General features: G+C 32.7%; 1 protein-coding gene across 2 annotated transcripts in view; it reads right to left on the bottom strand.

The window, feature by feature from the left end:
* Positions 1–377: 377 nt before the first annotated feature.
* Glcci1 (glucocorticoid induced 1) overlaps positions 378–24,376 on the bottom strand; it is an 83,731-nt gene continuing 59,732 nt past the window's right edge. For both annotated transcript variants that reach the window (XM_026391551.2, XM_026391552.2), the window contains exons 5-8: positions 22,519–22,671; positions 17,742–17,952; positions 3,756–3,876; positions 378–2,575 (exon numbers count right to left, since the gene is read on the bottom strand). In XM_026391551.2, coding sequence (XP_026247336.1) covers positions 2,230–2,575; positions 3,756–3,876; positions 17,742–17,952; positions 22,519–22,671 — 831 coding nt within the window. In that variant the 3' untranslated portion in view covers positions 378–2,229. The remainder of the gene's footprint in view (positions 2,576–3,755; positions 3,877–17,741; positions 17,953–22,518; positions 22,672–24,376) is intronic.

The following is a 24,376-nucleotide window of genomic DNA, read 5'->3' as shown; positions in this document are numbered from 1 at the left end:
ACAACACAATATTTAGTTTCTCATGAGAAAATAAAAGCACATCACTATAAATATCGTACATCAGATTTCATCACGAAAAAAGCATATTCAGTCCATCTTTCTGAAATTGATATTGATACTATTGCATCTTATTTGGACAAAGCAGAGCATAAGATCAACACATCATGTAATGCTAAACCAGATATCAGAAGTTAAATGGAGCTCATATTTATCTTACGGAACTAGCAATTCTCCCTTTAACCATAATCTACAAAATATAGTATTTTCATCAAGGCCTGAGATTATTAGGGTTAAAGGTGTCTGCTGCTGAAAGATTGTTTTAAAAGGTTCCCCTGTGAAAAATGGCAAAAGTAAACTGAGTCTTTTTCTCCATGACAGTCTCCTACAATATAACACTGACTAATTTAAAGGAGCCAAAATGCACCTTCAGGAGAGAATATTACTGCAAACTTTGGTGGAAAGAAGAGAATTGGGATCATGACAAAATAACACATGGACCACACATACACACAAACATTTACATATACATATAATTTCTTTGAAAAAAAATAATGGTGTTGCTTTCTTTTCTATCATCTCATCCTTCTTCAACCTCCTTAGCAAATAAAGAAAAACCGAGGAATGACTGAAGAAAACTGAAATATTCCTTTAAATATAGGCACCTTGTTTCCCCCTTCTTCTTAAGAAAATATTGTGCCACACACTTTGGGTGCAGATAAGACAACTCTAGGTTTTCATAACTGAAATCAATGGAATAAAAACACACAGCTTCCTTTGACTTTTGGATACTTTTGTTGTGCTGCAGAAAACTGTCTGAAAGTCAGGTTCTCCCACTGACTGACCAAGAATATCTAGGGCTCTCTTCACACTTTATAGAAAACTTATTTCAAGTCTTCAAGTTCAAGGCTACTTACTTGGATATATTCTCTACTTCACATATCCAAAATATTAACAAAACTATTCATGATAATATTATGCAAGGCTTAAATTAGCTTTGAAATATTGCTTTTGTAAGTCACCAAATAACCTGCTTACTTAGGTGGCACCAATTCTGAGACCCAAGTATTCTCTGCATGAATGCAACTTCATGCACCTCAACTGCCTGAAGAAACTAATAAACAAAACTGTGTCACTTTCTAACCTGGAAATTAAACAATTTCCAAAAGAGAAACTAAGCATAAATATGCTTTCAGATAAAAATGGTAGCAATTATGACCCTGATGGCCAACATAAAAAACTTCAATCATCCCCTGTGAAACTTCAAAACCCTGTTTTGAAATTAAACCTAGACATTCTTATCTTTAAATTTCATCACACATAATGTGGAATGTTTATGTACAATCTAGTACTGAATACTTTATCTGCAACATTGTAACAGTCACTAACTGAGCAACACCCAAACTTTTAATTAAAACAGCCACATTTACACATTGGAACAGTGAATGCAACAGTTGTTTAACTTGTTACCACATGACAAAAGTGATGTCACACCACAGATTTGCTGGTTCTCCTCATGTTCACCCATGTCCAGGATTATCATTCTCCTAGGGTTGAATGCACTTCTTATTCTAAGAATGTGGAATGTAATGAGGAAAGGGAAATGCATAAAATAAGGAAAGGCAAGAGTGATGTTCCCTCTTTAGCTTTTTAGCTGTGAAATATTTAATATCCCAATATGATATACATTCCAAGTTACCTGAGTTTAGACTTCAACTGAAGTACCTGAAGCTAGGCCATAGGGTGGGCACTGTGCAACTGTTGTGGCCATTTTTTTTTTTTTTTGCATTGTATGTATTACAGAAATTAGAAACAAACACCTGGATCAATTGTAAACATAATCCTGAAGTACAGTATTTTCCATAGGACAAAACACAGCAAGACATTTTCTATTTAGACAGGCAACTTTTTGATATAGAGCTTATTTATACTGAAGAATCTGGAACAACACACAGGACACAGTACTAATCTGTCAAACATACCATGAAATGCATAGTCTCCACTTAAATGCTAAATGACATACACATTTTGCAAGCATTACTGCTTTCCACAAAAACTGCTGAATAGGAGTTCCGTCCCTGCCAAGATCAGTGTTAAGAGATACTTTATGATGCTGATAAGTATTTTGTTGTTGGTGGTGGTGTTCAGAAAGTTTGTCACTCCATGCAGATAAAAGTCTGAGACCTTTTCCCAGTCCATGGAACATGGGGTGGAGGCCAGCTCCCCCTCTGCTTAGATCATCACATAGTTCTGAGCAGAGATGTGTTCCTCACCCTGCAGTTCCTGCAGGAGCTGCTGCTGCTGGGATGCCTGCTGGACAGAGGTGTCTAAGGAGCCTGCTGTGCTGGTGTCATCAGAAAGAGACGTGAAGGAAACCCGGGAAGAGAGCTGCTCAACGGTCAGAGTTGCCAGAGTTGAGCTCTGGCCAGAGTTAGGAGAGTTCTTGAGCATCAGGTCGGAAGCAGGTAAGAGAGGGCCTAGAAGTTTCACAGGACAGAAAGCTGATCCAGTTGGGATGAAATTAACCTTGTTTTTGTCAGGACATGAAAAGAGAGGGGCCGAGAGAGGCTGACGAGACCTAAAACCATAAAACAAAATTAGGTTTACGATCACCAAGGAGTTAAGCACTTTCTGATTAAACTGGAGTTCTCTCAAATGGCTAAAATGTGAATGGCAGGGAATGAGTTAAGTGTACAAAGAGGAGTAAACATCTTCCATAGCACAAGTCAGCTGGCAGATACTCATGTGCACAGCACTGAAGTGATATTTGAGTCAAAACAACTTTCAAAAGGACTGGGCAGATAATTTTTTTTTTTTTACAGAGATCATTAGTTTGTTTTCAATCATTTAGGAATGTGGAAAAATTGCCTAAATTATAGTTGAAGATTGTGCAAGGTTAGGATAACCTTTTCTGTATTTTTAAAAGAAAGAAAAAGCGTGGGGATAGAGAAGCTTTTTTTTTTTGTTTTTCTCCATCTCTAGACATACTCCGGCTGGCACAGACTGGGGAGAAAAAGTTTCAATGGTCTCTCCAAGAGCCAGCCACCCAGCAGAGGAGGATCCATAAGCCCTTCCTCTCCTATTCCCAGAACTAAGCCATCAACTCCTGCAAGACCCATCTCTAGCCCCTTTTAAGTTGCAAGGGTATAACAGCCTTCATTAGGCACCTGTGATGGGACAAAAGGATGATAGTCCAATAGCCACAGTCTTCTTCTGAGCTATTCTGCCCAGGTTTATAGCATGAACATCTTTTTTGAATTTATTTCTAATTTATACATATTAAAATTTCAAAAAAAGAAAAAAGAAAAGAAAAAAGAAAAACCAAATCTGTGAAGAGAAAGTTTGAATTCATGAATAAACAGGCTAGAAGTGTCTCTAGGGAAGGAGACTTTCCCTCTGGCTTGTGGAATACACTGTGTAGGCTAGTCATGTGTGCTAACTTTGCTCTTAAATGCCTTTTTGTCAGGCACCTAAATTAATACAGCTGTTGAAAGGAAAATTCTTAAAGATTAAAAATAGAACTTTTAGGTAAGAAGGATGAATTTCCAAGTTTCTCTGCACTGGCTTAGACATCCCCAGCATAGACTTCAATTCTCCTTCAACAGTATCTCCCTTTGCCTATTTGAATCTTTTTTCATAATTTGCTTTGAAACACATTATCAGCTGGATGGAGTAGTTGATTCATCAGTAATCAACTGGTCTCAGTAAAAAGCTTCACAGCTTTGCAGAACCCAGCTGATAGAAAAGACATTACTTACGCCATTTCCTCAAAGACTTTCACTCGCTCACATCCCTCTGGGGGCTCCCGTTTGAACATGTAGCTGTTGTTTGGTTTGGGAGATGAAGCATACTTGGGTAACGGTGAGCTACTCCCACTGTCTGTAAATTTAAAGCAGTTAATATTAACTAGTGATTGAAAGTTCTTTTGAATTAAACCTGATTTCCAAACAGCCTTCTGCACAGTTTATACACTGCTCCCCCTTTTCCTTTCACCACAGAGCCTCTTTTATTGTAAAGTTATTTCTAACATCCTTGTGAAATATATTTCATTTAAATAAAAACAGAAATCTGCCATAAAACACAACATAAAAGGAAGATGCTTTGGTCTGGAAAACTACTTTTTGAATAAAGTAGAGCTATGATACTGAAAATAAATATACCATCTATTATGTACTTAAAAATGTAAATGTGGCATATATACACAATGGAATATTACTCAGCAATAAAAGAGAATAAAATCATGGCATTTTCAGATAAATGGATGGAGTTAGAGAAGATAATGCTAAGTGAAGTTAAGTTAGCCAATTCCAAAAAAACAAATTCTAAATGTTTTCTCTGATATAAGGAAGCTCATTCATAGTGGGGAAGGGAGGGGAAGCATGGGAGGAATAGACAAATTCTAGTTAGGGTAGAGTGGTGGGCAGAAAAGGAAGGGGGCAGGGGGTTAGAATTGATGGTGGAATGTGATGGTCATCATTATCCAAAGTATGCATGAAGATATGAATTGATGTGAATATACTTTGTATACAACCAGAGATATGAAAAATTTGTGATCTATATGTGTAATATGAATTGTAATGCATTCTGCTGTCATATATAAATTTAAAAATATTAATAAAAAAGACATGTATTAAAACAAAAATAAAAAGAATGTAAATAAATGAGGTAACATGTACAAGTCATACAGGATTATAACAGATTATAATAATACAGCATTCTCTATATGCTTTCTGTTTTACCAACTGAAATGAAAAATTTAGTATGTGTAATATTTTAGAAATATTTTTACTAAACACCATGAATAACATGTGGAGAGAGGGGAAAAAAGGCTTATAACACTAGTCTTCTTCCATATGCCATCATAAAATAGGTAATTTGCTCAGAATTTTGTCTTTAAAATGCCTATAAAAGGGCCTTTTTAGCACAGTTTGCATTTTAGCTACTAAAAGACATGGGAAATCCAAAAACATCTCTACCTAACATATTTCCCTCATAATTTTTCACCAAAAAGAAAATGGTCTATTCATGAAAATCTGTAAAACCTATATGCAATTCTCCCTTTCCTATTTGGCAAGGGATTTTGGAAATTCAAATCCACCAAAATGTGTCATTAATGCTGTAAGATGCCAAGTAGTAAAGTCAGTAATGTATTTGTATAAATCTAACAGTCCTATTTAAACAAATTCTGACTTAATGCAAACCAATTCCCACTGCTAAAATACCAAGCACAAGATCAATGGGGATATATTATTTCCATCTATTTTGAAAGATGGCATTACCATCACAATTATATTAGAATTTTGGTACATAGTTTTAGTTTAGGGTACAGAACAAAGTCCAGAAAAGTTCAGAAACTCAGCAACAGGAACATTTTTATCATCATTAATGAAGTATAATATATGATTTGGAAATAGACTCTTGGTCTATTTTCCTAAATAATACTTTATTTTTTGAATGATTCAAAGAGCATCTATGTTAGTCTTGAGAATGCAGATGAGTGCTTAAATTTGAGTATGGCTACATCTCTAGCTGGAAAAATCAATGCCTAAAAAAAACAAGGCCACATTTTCAGGAAAGCTAGAAAGCCACATAGTTCATTTATCACTGTCATTCATATCCTATAGATTATGCACGGGAGTAAATAGAATGAAGCAGGTTTCTTCATATACCATTCAGATTTGAGGATTTTCATATATCCAACATTTATTCTGTATCTTGATTAGATAAATGGAAGAAAGAAGGGAAAATGTGATTTTCTCTGTTAGATCAATACAAAACATGAGACTGAGTAGGGGTCTGAATTTGCTGTTTCTATTTGAATGAGGCTAGACAGACACACTGTTCAAAAACTGGTGTGAATAAGGTCCTGAACTCAATGCAATATCCAAAATATACCTTGACCTAATTTTACTATCTAAACAGCAACAATTCATAAGAAGGAAATAAACTGGGTCAAGAATACAAGAGTATGTCATAAAAAGCCTCCATGGAGATTACAACTGAACACAGCACAACCACACAGTATACAGAATCAGTAAAACCTTGTGCTTGATGCCTATCAGTAAGGGTATGACCATGTCACTAGTCAAGGATTCACTCAATTATCATGTAAGAAAAGTTATTTCAGTCAGTTGCAGTCTTCTGTGCTCTATTTCTTATTATTATAAGGGCTATTTAAGTTTTATTATTGGTTTCAAAGGATCTTCTCAGAGTTGAAGCTGCAAAACTAATAACCTTTTTCATAAACATTCTAAAATGAAACAATTTTTCTTAAACTTTTTTCCCATTCTATAGATTACAAATTATTCTTTTTAACAGAGCTGTACCTACTTAACCATTCTTGCTTTAAAATATTCATTTGGGAGAGGGTAATTAATATTAAACAAAACATATTATCAGCCTAGACAAATAGTATTCAGTGCTATTATATTATTTTGACTTTTCAGTAAAAGAGCATTTGGTTTTCTGTGGACATTTAAATTTGTTTGGGGGTCTGGAAAGACAATGCTTAAAAAATATTTTGAGGATATAAACAAAGATCTGTTAAATCTGGACTTTGACCCTCAGGTCAGTATATAATCTTAGTGCAAAGAGGAATGAGGAACAGACATGTAGTTTGTGGCTTTATCATTTGTTGAATAGTTGTGTTACCTTGAACACAACTTGCCTCTCTGGATTTATATGTAATTAAAGCAATCATCACACATGAATTCTAAACTTCTGTGTTTTTTTTCTTCTTTAACAGTTTTAACATACTAAGGAGGAAAATGGTATCAAAATTTTTTTTGCTTTACAATGTGGAATGCTTTAAAAATAACCTATATTACCAACCCGTTCTACCAATTCCATATATGAATGTATAATGAATCACCTATTCAGTTAAAACTGTATTAAATATTATAATTATATTTCAAATATTCTAAATATGAAGTAAGCATGCCTGCTCAGGAGATTCAAGATGAAAAGCCTCAGTAATCTTAATTATATGACTTTTCTATTATCCTACAGAGGAATAATGTGTGTTCATAACTAGAAATAAAATTGAGATTAAGTTAAATGTTACTTTATGGTCTTATAACATTATAGCCAACTGTCAATTAATAAAATTAAATGCAATGAACACGCTTATTTACATATCTTTCTGTACTTACAACAGTCTAATTTATATTTGTAACAGAATCATGAGAAAATCAAGAGCATGGAAACATTTCATTGATTATTTTATTATAACAGATCATATTTATGTATCTGTACCATATTTATATTAAAATATAAGTAACTTGTAAATATAACTTGTAAATATTTTTAAACATGATAATGAATTAAATCTTGGGAGAATTAGAGAAGTTATTAAATTTTAAATTCCACAAATAAAGAATAAATGATGTGTACTTTTATGGTTTAAAAGTTTCTGAATGAAGAAACTTTTCAGAAATGTTCTTTATTATAGTATATATATATATATATATATATATATATATATATATTATATTTATTATATTACTAGTCTTCATTATTTCTCGTATATTATGTCATGTGATCTACAATTCCTGTATTAAAATTTTATATATATATATATATATATATATATATATATATATAGGTTGATTATATTTATTATTTATGTAAATAGGTGTGTAAATTCTTTGTCATGGTTATATTCAAGCCCTAAATCTTTAGATGTGCTTCATCTCTATCAAATTAACAAATTAAATATGCTTATTCTAAAAATAGCAAGTATAATTATACAATGGTGATTTGTAACCCAAATTCCACATTATTAAAACAACACAAGATGTTTTAGAAGTAAGAATATACAGCCGTCATTCCTAGGAGATTCTAATTTAATTAGTATTGTGAGGAAATACTTCTTTTTTTGCAGGGGAGTTTCCAATTGCATCTGATATACAATCAAATTTTGAGAACCAACCATGAATATTAAGAACACTGGTTTGGAATCAGGTTACCTTTTATGTAGATGTAACTGCATGATCTATAATCATCTCAAATTTTTGATCTATAAAAATGGGAACGGCTACTGATATATTAGCTATAAAAATGTGCACAGAAAGAACAGTGTCTGAAAACACAGTAAGTTCTCGATAACATTGTACTGGTGGAAATAATACATCTTATCAAATTTGCAAGTTTAAAAAGGCAAACCTTTCAGAAATTAAGTACCTATTCTACTCTCTTGGCAGAAATGGGTAAAAAGAAAAAGTCATTTTCAATGGATTTGCACACTCTATTCAGTTAAGCAAAGATAAAATTTTATTTCTGGCAGGAAAGCAAAGTAATATTTGGAGTACCAGATCTTGTGGTTTGCAACTGCCTAGCATGGACTCTGTGGGCTTATGATGGCATCCTGTAGTATATAGAAATCTATCATCCTGAAATTAAATTCAATGCCTTAAAGCATGTAGAGAAATAATTTTATAATATACACAGCAATAACCAATAGCATGGAATTCTTATTCTAGCTTTCCCAGGTAACTGACTGGGAAAATGAGAATAGTGTTCAGTCAACACTGTACTCAATGACATACTAAGAGTATAATAAAAGTATCAGTTAACCAACAGAGTTAGATTAGAAATATGATTGAATAAGTAGGGATCAAACAGAATTACTATTCTGCTACTAATATTACTTATTTTACTTTAGGACATGAAATTATCAACTGTACTGAGGTTTGATGGCTAATGAAATCAGGAAAACCACACAATCATATAGCGCTTCTTAGCAACAAACTTTTAGAACCAGGTAGCATTACTATATTGAAAGGCCTGCATTTTCTGCTAACTCTAAAACCAAATCATGATATTACATGTAAAGAGAATTTAACAAATAGTCTCCAAGCTTTTTGTAAAACTTCAAAGTTAACCCTTTATGAGAATGCATATTATTTCAAAGAGACATAGCTAAGCTCTCTATAAGATCAACACTAATCAAAGGGTAAGGAGAAAAAACCCAACATTATAACCTTTTGCTACTTATATTTTTTGAACTTCAAGTCAGGTTATTTTTAGTGGAACTCAAATTGCATTTCAAATGTAGGCCCATTAATTAAATATCATGGAGGTGTTTTATATTTTAATCACTTGTCATTCTTTTTAGTATTAATTTAATTGCTACCAATTCACAAATTAAGCAAATTATGGTTGCTCTTTTGTTTTTGCATACTGATAATAAGACACTGAACAACAATGTTGATTGTTATCTCCAAATCTGACTGAGTCCTAGATATGCTAAGAACTCATTCTGTAATGATAGTTAAAAATGAAAGAAAATCACCTTATTGAAGACAGTCCTTCAACCCATTTATAGACTAAAATTATGCCTCTTTTAAATATAAATCACAATAAAACTAATTAAACTAAAAATAAATTGCAAATTATACCAAGTATTTTATATCTTGAGAAGTAATGAATTTAAGGAAGCCCAGTAAAATCATGTACTATAACCTTAGTTTTTATATTCTCAAACTTTTTAATGAAAAATTTCCAGGAACTTTGGTTTTAAAAAAACTCAACATATTATTCATATAAAAGGCTCCTAAAATATCCTACAGGGGGAATAAAAGAAAAAAAATCTAATACAAGTCTTACTACAATTGTAAATGTTCATTTAAATATTTACTGAGCACTATATGCAAATAGAAGACAAAAGAAAATGCTGTAAATGTCATCTTAACACAATGTTAGCTATAACTCAGTATTTTTTTTAAAAATTGCTAAAGGGAAATGGTATTATAACATCTTTGAGCAGACATCAATGAGGAATCTTAAACTTACCCTTACAGTCACCTTATAGCCTATTCTTTCTCCAATATTCTCTGCCTTACTAATGGTGGTAATCATTTTCCACCATTCCCACAAGGTTTGTCAGAACCTTGTCATTATATACATCTCCTTCTCCTCCCTCAGCTGATACATCTTAACAGCCACAAAATGCTTTTGATTCTTTTTCAGTCCCCTTCCTCTAATTCCTCTGCCCTTGTTACCTTTCCTCATCTTTGCCCTACATCTGTGGCCTCCTAAATGAAGTGTCTGCTAACACATGGCAAGAAAAGATGAGACCATTTATATTCATTTTTTATTTTTAAAAGAACAAGTACTTTACTAGCAAGTTTATGTAATGAATTTACACATATATAACTTAGAAATATATGAACTTATATTAGGAGAACCCTTGTCAAAACTGATGACAAGAGTGTATAATAATTTTTTAAAAGCTTGAAAATTATTAAAAGAGCATATTATCTTGCTCTTCTTTATTTTATCTTTATTTATTTAATAAAGTTTATCTTTACTTAACTCCACTTCTATAATTCCACCTGAATTATGGTTCTCAAATATTAAACTGATCATGTCCTTTAGCTGACAAAGGATCTTTCTTGGCTCTTCATTTCTCTTAGTAATTTCTACAAGACCCATTGTGAATTACTAGCCTACCTCTCCACTCTCACTTCTTTCTACTCCTCACTGTTATATGCCTATGCTCCAACCATACAATTTCTTACTATTATCTCATACTAGGCTCACACACCAGGCTCTTTCACAGCTGAAAGTTATATAAAAACTATTCCTTCTGCAAAGGCAGTTAAGATGTAATATGAAGTTCCTACAGAAGGTCTTTGTTAGCATTTAAACTCCACAGAAGTTAGGAAAATTAATTTCTTTAAGCCGCAACCAACCTTTAAATAAAAATATCATCTACTCATGGGTTTGTGATAACAGGAAATAACAAAAGTAAAATCACCTGAGCATACTTACTCATAAAAATTCTATGAGGTAACTATCCCCAATTTACAGTGGAGGACATTGAGATACAAGGAGGATGAGAAACTTGTCCAAGGACACATCATTAGTAAGTGGCAGAGCAGGCATTCAGCCTGTCTCAGAGTCAAGAGTCATTACCATCATGCTATCTGCTTCTCTAAGTTTTGATCTACCTCAAACCTAGTGTCTTGGTGAGGACAAGAGGAGACAGCTAGATGATCAAGTTCCTTCCTGTATAACATTCTGTGCTTCTAACTAAAGGCCTACAACTTGGGGAATAGCTTTCTGGGTTGGCCTCCTATTAGTATCACAAGGAAACACCTCTATGAGCCTATTTTTCTTAGAGGAACACAAAAGATAACATGGAGAAAAAACTTCAGATTTTCTTTTCCTTTGAGTTCACATGTTATTATTCTCTCCCCAGGCATGATTAAGGTGTGTGTGTGTGTGTGTGTGTGTGTGTGTGTGTGTGTACATATATGTATACACAAACACACACACACCTTAAGATAGGTCTTAGTGAAGTTATTTCCTTTCTTCTAATTTCAACTGGATTTTTAAAAATTCTTGGCTTCTTTCCTACCAAAAAGTACCTATATTTATCTATATATCATAGCATAATATTTGTCTATTCTTTATTGTTTTTATAAAAAGAATTTCATACTCTTCATGAATATCAAAAAGCATAACACACATAATTTAACAACTTAAAGAAAAAGACACTGGATCAGGATTGTGGCTCAGTGGTAGAGTGCTTGCCTAGCAAGTGTGAGGTACTGAGTTCAATCCCCAGCACCTCACAGAAATAAACAAATAAAATAAAGGTATTGTGTCCATCTACAACTAAAAAAAAAATTTAAAAAAAGAAAGAAAAGACACTGATGTTTTCAGCATAGTTACTGAAGATGTATCCTTTTATTTTAAAATATGGACATATTATGGAAAAATGTCTCAATCTTCACTCATCACTACACCATGCTAGACATTCCTGTATTTGCTGGGAATGAAGCAATCAGCAATATTAGGTTACCTGTTTTTGCTAGAGTTCACTTTCTGGTAAATGGGTAACAAAAGATTAAGTGAAATATATATGCAGGAATGTTAAAAAAATTTGGCTTCCTTATAATCTAAACTCTGATCTATAACAACTAGAATTGAGTTGTATACTTATTAAGTAGTTTTAAATTATGAATAATAACGTCCACATAGAGCTATCACATTATCTGTCATGGGTCCAATTGTTGAACCACGCCTTTACTGGATGCTTATTATGTGCTGTCAGGTCCTGGAAATGCATGTACTAGTACATGTCATCTTGAAAAAGACAAATAGGGAAAATGACATTAAGAACATAATTCTTGAATAGATCAGTTTTAACCTATTAATAAAAATAAAACTCTTGCAAAACTACAGAATTTTTTTAACAACTACTTAAAATCAACTGTGCCAGATCAATGATGAGTGGCATGATGAAATCTAGATTTTTGTGGCTTTCCCAGTACCTATTTAATAACTCCTTTGTTGGAACAATATCTTTCCAGTTTGTAACGTTATAAACAATAAACATCACAGAACTAAAATGAGACAATCTTTTGATAAACAGATCCAGGTTCAAAAACAGTGATTTTTAGTACAGTCACTAAAAGACATGTATCCATCATCATATTTGTTTTCATAATATAAAACACCCCCCAAAAATGCCATAACCTCTTATTTAGGCTATCTAGAAGACAAAGGGCCAAAACACAGAAGACAAAAATTTTAAAAAAGGCTAAGAAATCAAGCCCTAGAGATAAATACAAATAGGGTTGAAATGTACATAGAAAAGAATAGGAAGAGGTCCAGCATGGGCAATTATGGTTTGGATGTGAGGTATCTGTCCCCAAAAGCTCATGTGTAAGACAATGCAAGAAGGCTTAGAGGTGAAATGATTGGGTCATGAGAACCATAACCCAAACAGTAGATTAATCCCCTGTTGGGATTAACTGAGTAGTGAGTGAAGGCAGGTAGAGAGAGTATGGCTAGAGGAAGTAGTTCCTGGGGGGCATAAATTTGGGTTATATATTTTGTATCTAGCAAGTGGAGTCTCTTTCTCTGTTTCCTGATCATTGTGTGAGTCACTTCCCTTTGCCACACTCTTCCTCCTCAAGATGGAAGATGTTCTGCCTCACCTCAAATCCTGAGAAATGAAGCCAGCTATCTATGAACTGAGACCTCTGAAACTGTGAGCACCCAAATAAACTTTTTCTCTTCTAAAATTGTTCTGGTCTGGACTTTCAGTCAGAGTTGTGAAAAACCTGACTAAAACATAGGCTATTTCAAAAGTCTGCCTGGGATCAGACCTAGACCTTGAAAAGACAAGATAAAACCCCTATTTTTTTTCTTTCCTGGGACCAAGGACCACCTATTCCTAATACTCAAAGTTTGATAATATTTATGACATTAAGTAGGGTTATTTTCATTGGCTTGGGAAACTGTCCAAATAGCATACACTGCTCCTCCAAGAAAACACAGTTTAAATTTCAAGTAATCAATTTATGGACTCTTAGAATACAACTCTCAGTAGTTGGCCTAAATAAAATGATTCCATTTACTTCAAGATTACAATAATCAATGTTTCCAAAATATCTTGCAAAACTGTAGAATTTTATAACTGCCTATGAATTGCACTAAAGATCAACAATAAGTGGTGTACTGAAGTCTAGATTTTGTGGCTTGCCCAGCACCAATCTGACTACCAATAAATAACACCCGTAGAGCTGCTAGAAGAACTAATTATGACACTGCCATTAGTATTATATAATTGATTTTTTTTTTGTGCCTTGTACTGTGGGCATTTTGACAAGGAAGGCCACCTCTTAGGGTACATTCAGAAAATGTCAAAGATGAGATCTCTTATTATGGATCCCTAAGTTTTTCACACAGAGCCACAGGAACCAAAACTCTTATTAGGTTGGTTAGCCTGGCAACTATACACATGTGACCAGGCTACTTTCAGTCTTTAAGTTTCTGGGAAAACCTAGGAGAACAAACAAAAATAAAATAGAATGACAACAACAGTAACTACAAAAACAAAGCAAAAACAAACAAAAACCATAAGACAATCCCCACCTGAAATAAGTCTCTCAAAATCCATAACTTTCTTTGTAGTCAGAGTGTTTCTGTCCTGGCATTGCAAATGATACAAAGAAAAGAAACAATGTGCTATTCAACTAAAATTATTTAGTCTCAAATTATACATGACTCATGGAGAATATATGATAGAAATAGGCAGAGATAATGTTAGCAAAGTCAGAAAAAGTCTAAGCATATAACAGATGAGTACCAGAAAAATAATCAGCTTACCAGCACATTCCTCATTAGAACATACATTCACCATGGCTGTACCTCTCACCTCCTGTGTATGTCTATCCAAGCTTTTAAGGGTGAATGACAAGCCATTCTAGCAAAGAACAAATTTCTTATAGCAACTGCAGAGTAAGTAGGTACTCTAAATTGATCCTAGTTGACTGTAAAATTATACCATTCATTCAGTTTTCATAGTTGATGAAAACCAGCAAGAAAGTTATACAGCTTCTACTTTTTCTTTACTGGAAGTAAATAAAAGAACAACTTATAATTTAGTATAAAAATACAAATCATAAGACTGAATTAATATTTTAAAAGCTCCCAAAACAAAAATGTCAATCCAGAATTTAAACTTTACATAGAGAAATCATGAAACAGAGACTATTAAATGATAAAATATATATGCTCCAAAAATTGTGGAATTGACAACTCTTTCCTTTGATTTTTAGTATCCTAAACATAATTATATTATGCATATTATTTGTTCATAAAGACTGAAATCACTTATACTTCTTTATTTCTTCATTCTTCAGTATAGTATGTGACCTACAGTAAATGTTCAACACATATTCCTTAAGTAAACTAGAAGTAAAAACTTAGATTAAAAACATAAATTTCTACTCCCAATCCTAAAATGCATAGGCATGTATATATATATGTACATATACATACAAAAAGGCAAAAGATGCTATTTTAATTTTCGCTTTGATTTGCTGAAGAACTAGAAATTTCACATGTAAGACATACATTTTTCTAGGGAACAGTAATATCGACTTGATCTTAATCACAAGCAATGCCTCTAAGTTAAGATATCTTAAGAAACTGATGTTATATTATAAGGCTTTAAATCCCAAACTGAGGTTGTTTTATAGAAAATGGAAAAAAAAATATATATATATATGAAATTCTTCTGAGATCTATCTCCATAATTTTTAAAGAACTTAAAAAAAAAGTGTCAGCAACACTCACCACCCTTATTGTTTACTGTGTACCAAGGATTACACTGAATACTTTGCCACAGTATGTCATTTAACCCCCCAAAATGATGAGATAAGTATTATCACCCTATTTTACTAAGAAATATCTTTAAACTATCAGGAAAACAACTCTTAGTTTTAGGAATGATCTGGACCAGCATTCACATTTTAAACACTGAACAAAAAATAAAAGGAAGAATAAAAAGGTATCCACTAAGGGCAAATTAATAGACATTGAGGAAAATATACAAAGGGCAAAATCTTAGGAAAAGGTCTAAGTTGTCTAAGAAATGATCAGGATGTAGATCATTAGTTAACTAGCAGGAACTATGTAGACCAGAGAGAGAAGTTTTGGATAGCTGCAGAGGAAAAGTATTTTTTATTTTTTTCCTGAAAGTACTAGGGAAATAAATAGGTAATAATAATGATGATGATTTTTATAATAGCAGCTACTATTTACTGAATCCCTGAGAATTAATGTAGGTTTTATGTCCAAAACTTCACAGAATTCAAATGCACTCCTGTGTTGTTTCAAAGCCAGTGCTGTCCTTAACTTGTACGTTATAATGTCTCTTATAAAAGATCCTGGTAGGTCACATAATTATACCATCTTATTAAAAAAACATAAATATTCAGGAAAAAGAGATGTTAAAGAACATGTACTGCTTGAAACTTAGATCTAAGTGAAGACCTTTTCTGAGCTACTGAAACCATTTATTTATTTGCTTTCTGGACATAGTCACTGGGAGGCTCTAAAGGCAATCCCACAACCAATCAACCCAAAAGAAACTCATCTATCACCATCCTAACACATTTCCTTATTTCCTTTTTGGTTCAGAATCTCTCAATTATCTATACTATTATGCATAAAAACAAAACAAAACAAAAACTCCAGAATTAATTGTCTAGTCTCACTATCACCATTATTTCTACTTCTAATTTTACCACAATTATAAATGTTAATAAGTAGCAAAGTAGGCCAACTTGAACTGTACTTATCCTTTCTACTGGTATGAAAAAGAATATGAGTTTTAGAATCTGTCATATAGACCAGTTTCAACATTTCCCACCTGCATGGCCTAAAACCAGTTTACTCTATAACACTTATATTTATCTTCAAAGCAAACACTCCTACCAGAAGTAAGGTTATTTTTCTTAATTTTCCTGTGAAACATCCACAGTAAAATGGTTGTAAGTAGTGATCAGAGTACCACAGCAGTGAAATGACAATGTCCTAGTATAACTTTCTAAGAAATGAAGACTTCTCACTTGAAGTAAAGAGATGTCTGAGATAACATCAATACACCCATAATGGAGGAAGGGGCTCTATAAGAGCTTCAGTAACAAAAGGGTAAAGAAAGAAATCAGAAAGCTGTTGAGATATAAATGCAAAGCACAAAGTCCCAAGTAGCTTCCATTTAACATTTCAGAGTAGTTAGTACAGTGAGCAGAATAAGCCCTCAAAAGAATACATACCATACCATTCCTTTTGTATGAAATCTGTTAACAGGCAAAACCAAAATTTTGATGGGAGAAGTTAGAACAGTGGTTACTTTCAGGTGCAGAGGGAAAGATACTGTCTGGGAGAGAGTAGTTATGAGTTATAAACCTGTTCTCCATCTGTATCTTGATTCTTCATGAGTGCACACATACATAAAAATTAATTGGGCTGAACATGTAATATCTGGGCACTTCACATAAAATAGTACTCCAAATAAAAACAAATCATAGAGACTGGAGGTCAAATTAGAACAAGGACCATAAAATTCCTGTAGGGTTTTGTAAATTCTAGATTTTCCATTTTAATTTTTTTGTTGCCATTGATTTCTTTATGGTGAGAAACAGTACATATTATAAAAAATAAGTTCAGGGCTAGGATTGTGGCTCAGTGGTAGAGTGCTTGCCTAGTACGTGCGGGGCCCTGGGTTCAATCCTCAGTACCATGTAACAATAAATAAATAAAATAAAGATATTGTGTCCAACTACAACTAAAAAATAAATATTCTTTAAAAAAATAAGTTCAGTGTTTCTTTGAAAGTAGTTAGAAGGTGGCAGCTGGGTAGTCTAGTTAGGTTTTAGGGAGTCAGAAATGGAAAGAACCAAGTAACAGGTGGTAGACAAGTACCTGACAGAAGAAAAAAAGAATACAAGAACACAGTTTGGACCAAATAAGGAGGTAAAAATTCCAGAGCTTCTCAATAGTTAATCTATCCACATATCATAATATGATGATGTCCTGGTATCCTATAGATAATTATTAAATTTATCTACTTGTGTGATTAAAAATATACTTCCTCAAAAAAATGTAGGAAGTATTTCCTCCCAAATCACTATTTATAAGATCTAATTTTATATATATACTCTACCATAACAATCGTTAGCTCTGGAAAATGCCAGGAAAAGGCTTCATTAGCTGTTGAACCATGCGCTGTGCTTCTCTGACACATTTATGGAAGATGTTTCTGAGTCACAAAGCAGGGGGTATGAAACCAACAAACAAACAAACCTAGATTAAATAATTTTTTATAGTCTCACCATTCAACAAAAGAAAAAAATGATGTAGTGATCTAAGACAAAGACAATATAATGAACAAGACTCTACAACAAACCCTCTATCTAAGTGGATTACTCCACTCTCACCTTTATCGCGATCATAAAGCAAATCTTCTGTTGAACAAGGGCTACCATCCTGGGATTCCGGAGGACAAAAAGGGGACACACAGGGTGAATGACTGCTGCAACTACTGCTGCGCTCCTGCACAGAAGGTGTCTGAGTATCTATGCTTCGAGTACTACTGCTCCGATAGTGAGCCGGGAGTGGAGCTCTTCGACCATCTGGTATGTCCAAAGGCTGTTAAGAACAACATTATTAGCACGCGGACAATAGTGTATACTCTATATAGAAAGCACATGGTAGAATTTCTGATTTTGTATTCCACCACTATTAATTTATTCTTCAGACAATAGATACCACAGCCAAACACGTTAGTTTTATAGAACCAAAAATTTCTTTCAAATCACACTGTTTTTAAAATTCTATGGCTCCCTGTATGTATTTGAAGGTTAGCACTTCCTACAATACTCCTCAAAAACAGGAGGAGTTTAACACTGTATCCCTAATGCCCAGTATATGCACATAACATTCAATAAACAATTGCTGAATTTAATGAACAGTAAAAAAAAAAATTGCTAGCAAGAAAAAGTAAAATCTCCTTCATAGGTATAATTTTTCTGTTTGCTAATTCTCATTTTAATTTTCTAAAGGCCAAAAATAGAACCATATTTCTATTTCCTTTGCAAATTACCCAAGATTTCTGAAAGGTTTATTCTGCTAGCATTCAATAAAGGATATTAACACAAAACAATTCTACTAATTTGGTTCCCAACTAAGTATGACTAATCATAATTCTTAGTTCTAAGTGCATTGTTTTAAAGTGGTAAAAAGAAGAAATAAAAAAGAAAACCAAAATGTATTTTAAGAAAAATAATGTATTTTGGATTAGAGGCACTTAAAACTTGCCAGGTCAATGTCTTGTTTTTACAAATAAGAAGTTCAGAACTCCTGTTGCCACAGCCTATTAAGTGACATCTATACTGCTAAGTAAACTCTTTCTATTCTACTATTCCTCTACTACAAAAAAAGATCTCACTCAATTTTCCTCATTTGTATACTAACAAAGTACAGTCAAAAAGTAAAATTCTATATGTTAAATTCTTAAATAATATTAGTTTACTTACAATATATTTTCACTACAGTGTCTAAATGTTCTTTCTCTGACCTTGGTCATTTCAGAGATTTCAGAAACAAGGTCAGGGAGGAAATGGAAGAAAGTAAAACTAGGCAAGATTCAAAATGTAGCAATATATTCTGCAAAAAAACAAGTGAAGGCTGAAACCTGACACTACTGAAATAAAAACAATTTATTGATGTAATGTTGCTTAACAAAAATGATGCCAACTTTATAACCTGAAAATGACTACTCCACTGTATGGGGAATATTGAACTATTTAAATGTCAGTTCTCTTTGTAAATAAGTAAAAATCTCTAATTTAGGAATTAAACAAAGAAGTATTAATTTACTTGGTCAAATTATGAGAGAAAAAAATTGTTACTGTAATCAAAGTGTCAATGTGGGCAATCAGTTAAAGAAAAATGTACCAATTTGCAGCTAAAAAAGTATAAGAATGTGAGTTTTTTTTCATTCATGTCCTATTTGATAAATACAATTTCTCTGTATTTCTACTTCTTAGTCTATAACTGAATAAAATATATTAATTTACTTAACCAACTTTTGTTTTGTTTGGCAGGTAGAATTACAACAACAAAACATATTGTAGAAATCCATAAATTTATACAAAATAACAATAGAAAATATGAAGGCTTGGAATATGGGCATAGTTAATGTGACAATTTTCATTTTTAGCTACAGGCAGACATTTTGATTTATTAAGATTTTAAGGTACAGTCATGAATCTAAAGTTTCTAAAATTAGTATTTTAGTACAACTAAATAGATTATCCCAAAATAATTCTGAAATGGCTACCCCTAATTAGAATATAAGTCATTTGAAAGCAGAACTATTTTAACATAGAATACAGAGATAAACCCACACAAATATGGTCATCTTTATCTTTGACAAAGGTGCCAAAGTCAATGGTGCTGGGGAAACTAGATAACTATTTATAGAAGAATGAAATTAGACGTATATCTATCACCTAGCACAAAAGTCAATTCAAAGTGGATGAAACACCTAGACCTAGGAATTAGACCGGAAACTGTGCAACTGATAGAAGAAAACACAGGGTTAACATTCTGACATATGGGCACAGGCATCAACTTCCTTAATAACATCACCAATTCACAAGAAATAAAATCAATAAGCAATATATGGGATGGCATAATATTATAAAGTTTCTGCATAGCAAAGGAAACAAGAGAGTGAAAAGAGAACCTATGAGAGAAAATCTTTGCCAGTTACACTTCTGTCTGAGAATTAATATCCAAAATATATAAAGAACTCAAAAAACACCAAAAACCCAATCAATAAATGTGCAAATGAACTAAGCAGACATTTCTCAAAGTGAGAAATGCAAATGGCCAACAAATACATGAAAAAATAATCAACATCATTAGTGATCAAGAAAATGCAAACTTAAACTATACTGAGATTTCATCTCATCCTAGTTCAATAACCTTCAAGAGTATAAATAATAAAAAATACTGGCGAGAATGTAGAGATAAAGGAACATCTATAGAATTTTTGGTAGAGCTGCAAATTAGTACATCCACCTTGGAAATTAATATGGATATCCCTCAAAAGACTCTGAATGGAATCACAAATGACCCAGCTATCCCACTTCTCAGTATTTATATAGAAGAAATGAAATCAGCACACCACAGTGATAACATGCATTCCAATACTTATAACAGCACAATTTATAATAGTTATGGAACCAGTATGGAACAAGTTATGGAACCAGACTAAGCATTTATCAATAGATGAATGAATAAGAAAATGCAGCATATATACACAATGGAGTTTTATTTAGCCACAAAGAAGAATGAAGTTTTGCCATTTCCTGTTAAATGGGTGGAACTGGAGAATATCATGCTAAGTAAAATAAACCAGACTCAGGAAGTCAAGGGCTGAATGTTTTCTCTCATATGTTGAAGCTCATTAGAAAAAAAAAGGAAGAAAAAAGGGGGATTTCACCAAAATAGAAGGGAGATCAGTAGAGTAGAGGTAGAGTTCAAGAAGGAAGGAAAAAGAAAGAAAAAGGGGAAGAACTGGGGAATAAAAATGACCATTTGTCAAAATAAATACCACTTTTATGTATAATTATAATGCACTAATAAAAAAGTTTGAATAAATAGAAGAAAGATCAGAAGTGTAGAGGAAGGAAAACAGGGAAAGAGAGTAGAAAAGGGGGAGGGGAAGTACTGGAGAAAGAAACAGAGCAAACTATGTGCATATATGGATATTTACAACAAATTCCATATTGTGTACAAATCATAATGCACTAATAAAACATTTTTTTAAATATGACCAAATAGAAGGTTCACATACAATAGTGTCCAGATTTCATTTCTGGGATTGAGGTGGCAATTTACTAAGTATTTTTGATTAATTCAAAATGGATCCAAGGCCTAAATGTAAGAGAGAACTAAAACCATAAAAGTCAGAACGCAGCACAAAAGTAAATCATTACAACATTGGATTGAACAGTGGTTTATTAGCTTTGATACTGAAAGTATAAGAAAAATAAATAAATGACTTTTTATTGAAAATAGAAATTTTCTTCAAAGAACATAATAAAGAAAATGAAAAGACAAGTGATGGAATATAGGACATAGTATTTGCAAATGATATATCTGATAAGATGCTTGTCTCTGGAAAATAAAAATCTTCATAAAGTACTTTTACAACTCAGTAATAAACAAAAGAATCCGAGAATTTGTGAATGGAATAACAAATGTGATTCCATTCACAATCACAAATGACCCAGCTATCCCACTTCTCAGTATTTATCTAGAAGAAAAGGGTAAACAGAGAAAAGGGTCTAAATAAAAATTTCTCCAAATAAGATATAGAAGTCACCAATAATTCGTGAAAATATGCTTAACATCATTAGCCATTAGGAAACGCAATTCAATATGATGATGAGATGCTACTACAATGGCTATAATAAAAAAAGACAGATAATTACAATCACTGGCAAGGATGTAGAGAAACAATAACCCTCATACACTGCTGATGGGAATGTCAAATGTTGTAGACACTTTGAAAAAGTCTGGCAGTTCTCCAAAAGGCTAAATGTAAGTTACCATATTTGCAATTCCAATCCTAGGTATACACTCAAGAGAAATGAAAAAATGCTAACATGAAAATTTCTATAGAAATGTTCATAGCAGCATTATTCATAATAGCCGAAAACCAGAAATAACTTAAATGTGCATGGGTTGATGTCTGGATAAATAAAATCTGTACAAATGAGTAATGTTGGGCAATAAATAGAAAATACTGGATATGCTAAAACATGGATGAATTTTAGAAACGCTTTGCTAAGTGAAAAAAGCCAGTTACAAAAGGCTACATATTATATGATTCTATTTTTCTGAAGTATCTAGAATAGGAAAATTCATAGACCCAGGGAGAAGACTAGTGGTTACCTAGAGCCTTGAGTGTTAGAAATAAGAGGTTACTGCCAAAGAGTATGAAGCTTCTTCCTGGGGTGATGGAAGTGCACTGATGTTGGTGATGGTTTCCACAACTCTGTGAACTACTGAATTGTGTACTGAGTAAATTATATTGTATGTAAATTATTTTTCTGAACAGCTGCTACTCAAAAAAAGTATTTTTTAGATAGTTTGTAATATTACAGAAAAAAAGAATTCAAATATCCCATGGAACCTTACCTTGGACACTTCCTCTTTCCCATTGTTTTCCTTAATAAATACTTTTTCCAATTCAGGACTTATTCCTTCTACATTGCAGGGCACACGTGAAACAGACGATTTTGGCACTGATACATTTGACAGTGGCATAGGAACTGACCTTGATCCAGTAGCCTGAGACAAAAGATAAAGTAGTGTCAAATTATTTGTATTCAAAGCAATCAAGAACTAAAAAGAATGGTAAATCTTAAAAAATCAAAAAGCTATGGATATACTCAGTAGTAGAGTTCTTGCCAGGTATATGCAAGGCCCTGGTTTAATCAGCACCACCAAAAAAAAACAAACAAAAAACCCTTCAAATTAAAACTCATGAATAGTGTCACTTTGACATTTTAAAAATAGTAAGAATTTAGGTACATGTACAAAAATTTAGGTTCTAAAGTAAGGTAAAAATTACATAAGAGTCAAAATAATCCTTGAAAATCCCTTTACGCAAATGTCAAGGTGTAACTGTATAATGTACACATTTATTCAATAGGATGGCAGACACAGTCTTCGGCACAGTTTCATTCATTTCCCTTTTTCTGTTTTATTGGGAAAAGTATAGCTGAAATCATGTAAGTTTTAATATGTCTCCACCATACAGATCTGTGTGCTTAAAAGATGTTTCCTATACAGTGACAAGTGACCTTTTAGTATAATTTTTCATTTCCACTTTGTTAACCACTTAAGAAAACCTACTAGGGGCTGGGATTGTGGCTCATTGGTACAGCATTTGCCTACCATGTGTGAGGCATTGGGTTCAGTCCTCAACACCACATAAAAATAAATAAAAATAAAGGTATTTCTATCTATCTATAACTAAAAAAAAGAATACCTACTGGATTATTAAGCAATATAGCAATAATATTGCTAAACTCAACACTCATTTAACAACTTTAAGGTTTTCAAATGTTTTTTGCCGGCATTCTCCAAAATTAAGCATCTCTGATAGTTGTAACGGTTACCAAAAAGTGTCAATGAATCCTTTCCATGATCAATGAAATCATAAAATGGGAAGGAAATAAGACAGATTAACAAGGTAAAGGTTAAAACAATGTGTGATCTCAGCTTACATGATTAAAATTGACATATATGATCTGTAATGAGGCAGACTTCCAGTTGCTGGTCAGCATGAGTGTTTCCCATACTCAGTGCTATGCTCCTGCCATTTGTGAACTGGTGCCCATTCATGAGCTCTGTCTTTTATATTATCTTCCCATCCATTAGTATGTGAAGACTTCCCATTTATATCTCTCTTTTATTTTTCATGCACTCAATAAAGATATATATATATATATATATATATATATATATACTGCATATTTCTTTTAAGTTTAATTTTATATTTTTTCATTATATTAACATTATTGCTACTGCAAAAAAAAACTAACAAAATTTTTCTCTTTACATTTTGGCTAGTCATCTCACTAAATTTCAATTTTCCCCCTTTTTTATTAAGCAAAATTCCAAACATAAACAAAATTAGATAGAATGGCATAAGCCCTTAGGAATGTATCAACCAGCTTCAAATAGTATCAACATCTGACAATTTAATCTAAACACCTTTTTTTGGGCTGCTGATCTTTAAGTACTTTAAAGCACATTCTAGATTTCATATGTAACTAAAAAATACTTGTGTATCAAAAGATAATTTTTCCCACATTTTTATTGGTTTTGTTGGTGAATTATAGTTATACATATTGATGGGATTTGTTGTTACATATTTGTACAACTCTTGATCTTCAGAGCTGGATTTATTTTGCTTAATATCATGGTCTCTAGTTCCATCCATTTTCTTGCAAATATCATAATTTCATTTGTCTTTATGGCTGAATAA

The sequence above is a fragment of the Urocitellus parryii genome, chromosome 3 (genome assembly GCF_045843805.1).
Source record: "Urocitellus parryii isolate mUroPar1 chromosome 3, mUroPar1.hap1, whole genome shotgun sequence".
NCBI classification, from domain to species: Eukaryota; Metazoa; Chordata; class Mammalia; order Rodentia; family Sciuridae; genus Urocitellus; species Urocitellus parryii.
Note: the sequence above shows the minus strand (reverse complement) of the source record. Positions and strands in the feature narration are given on the sequence as shown.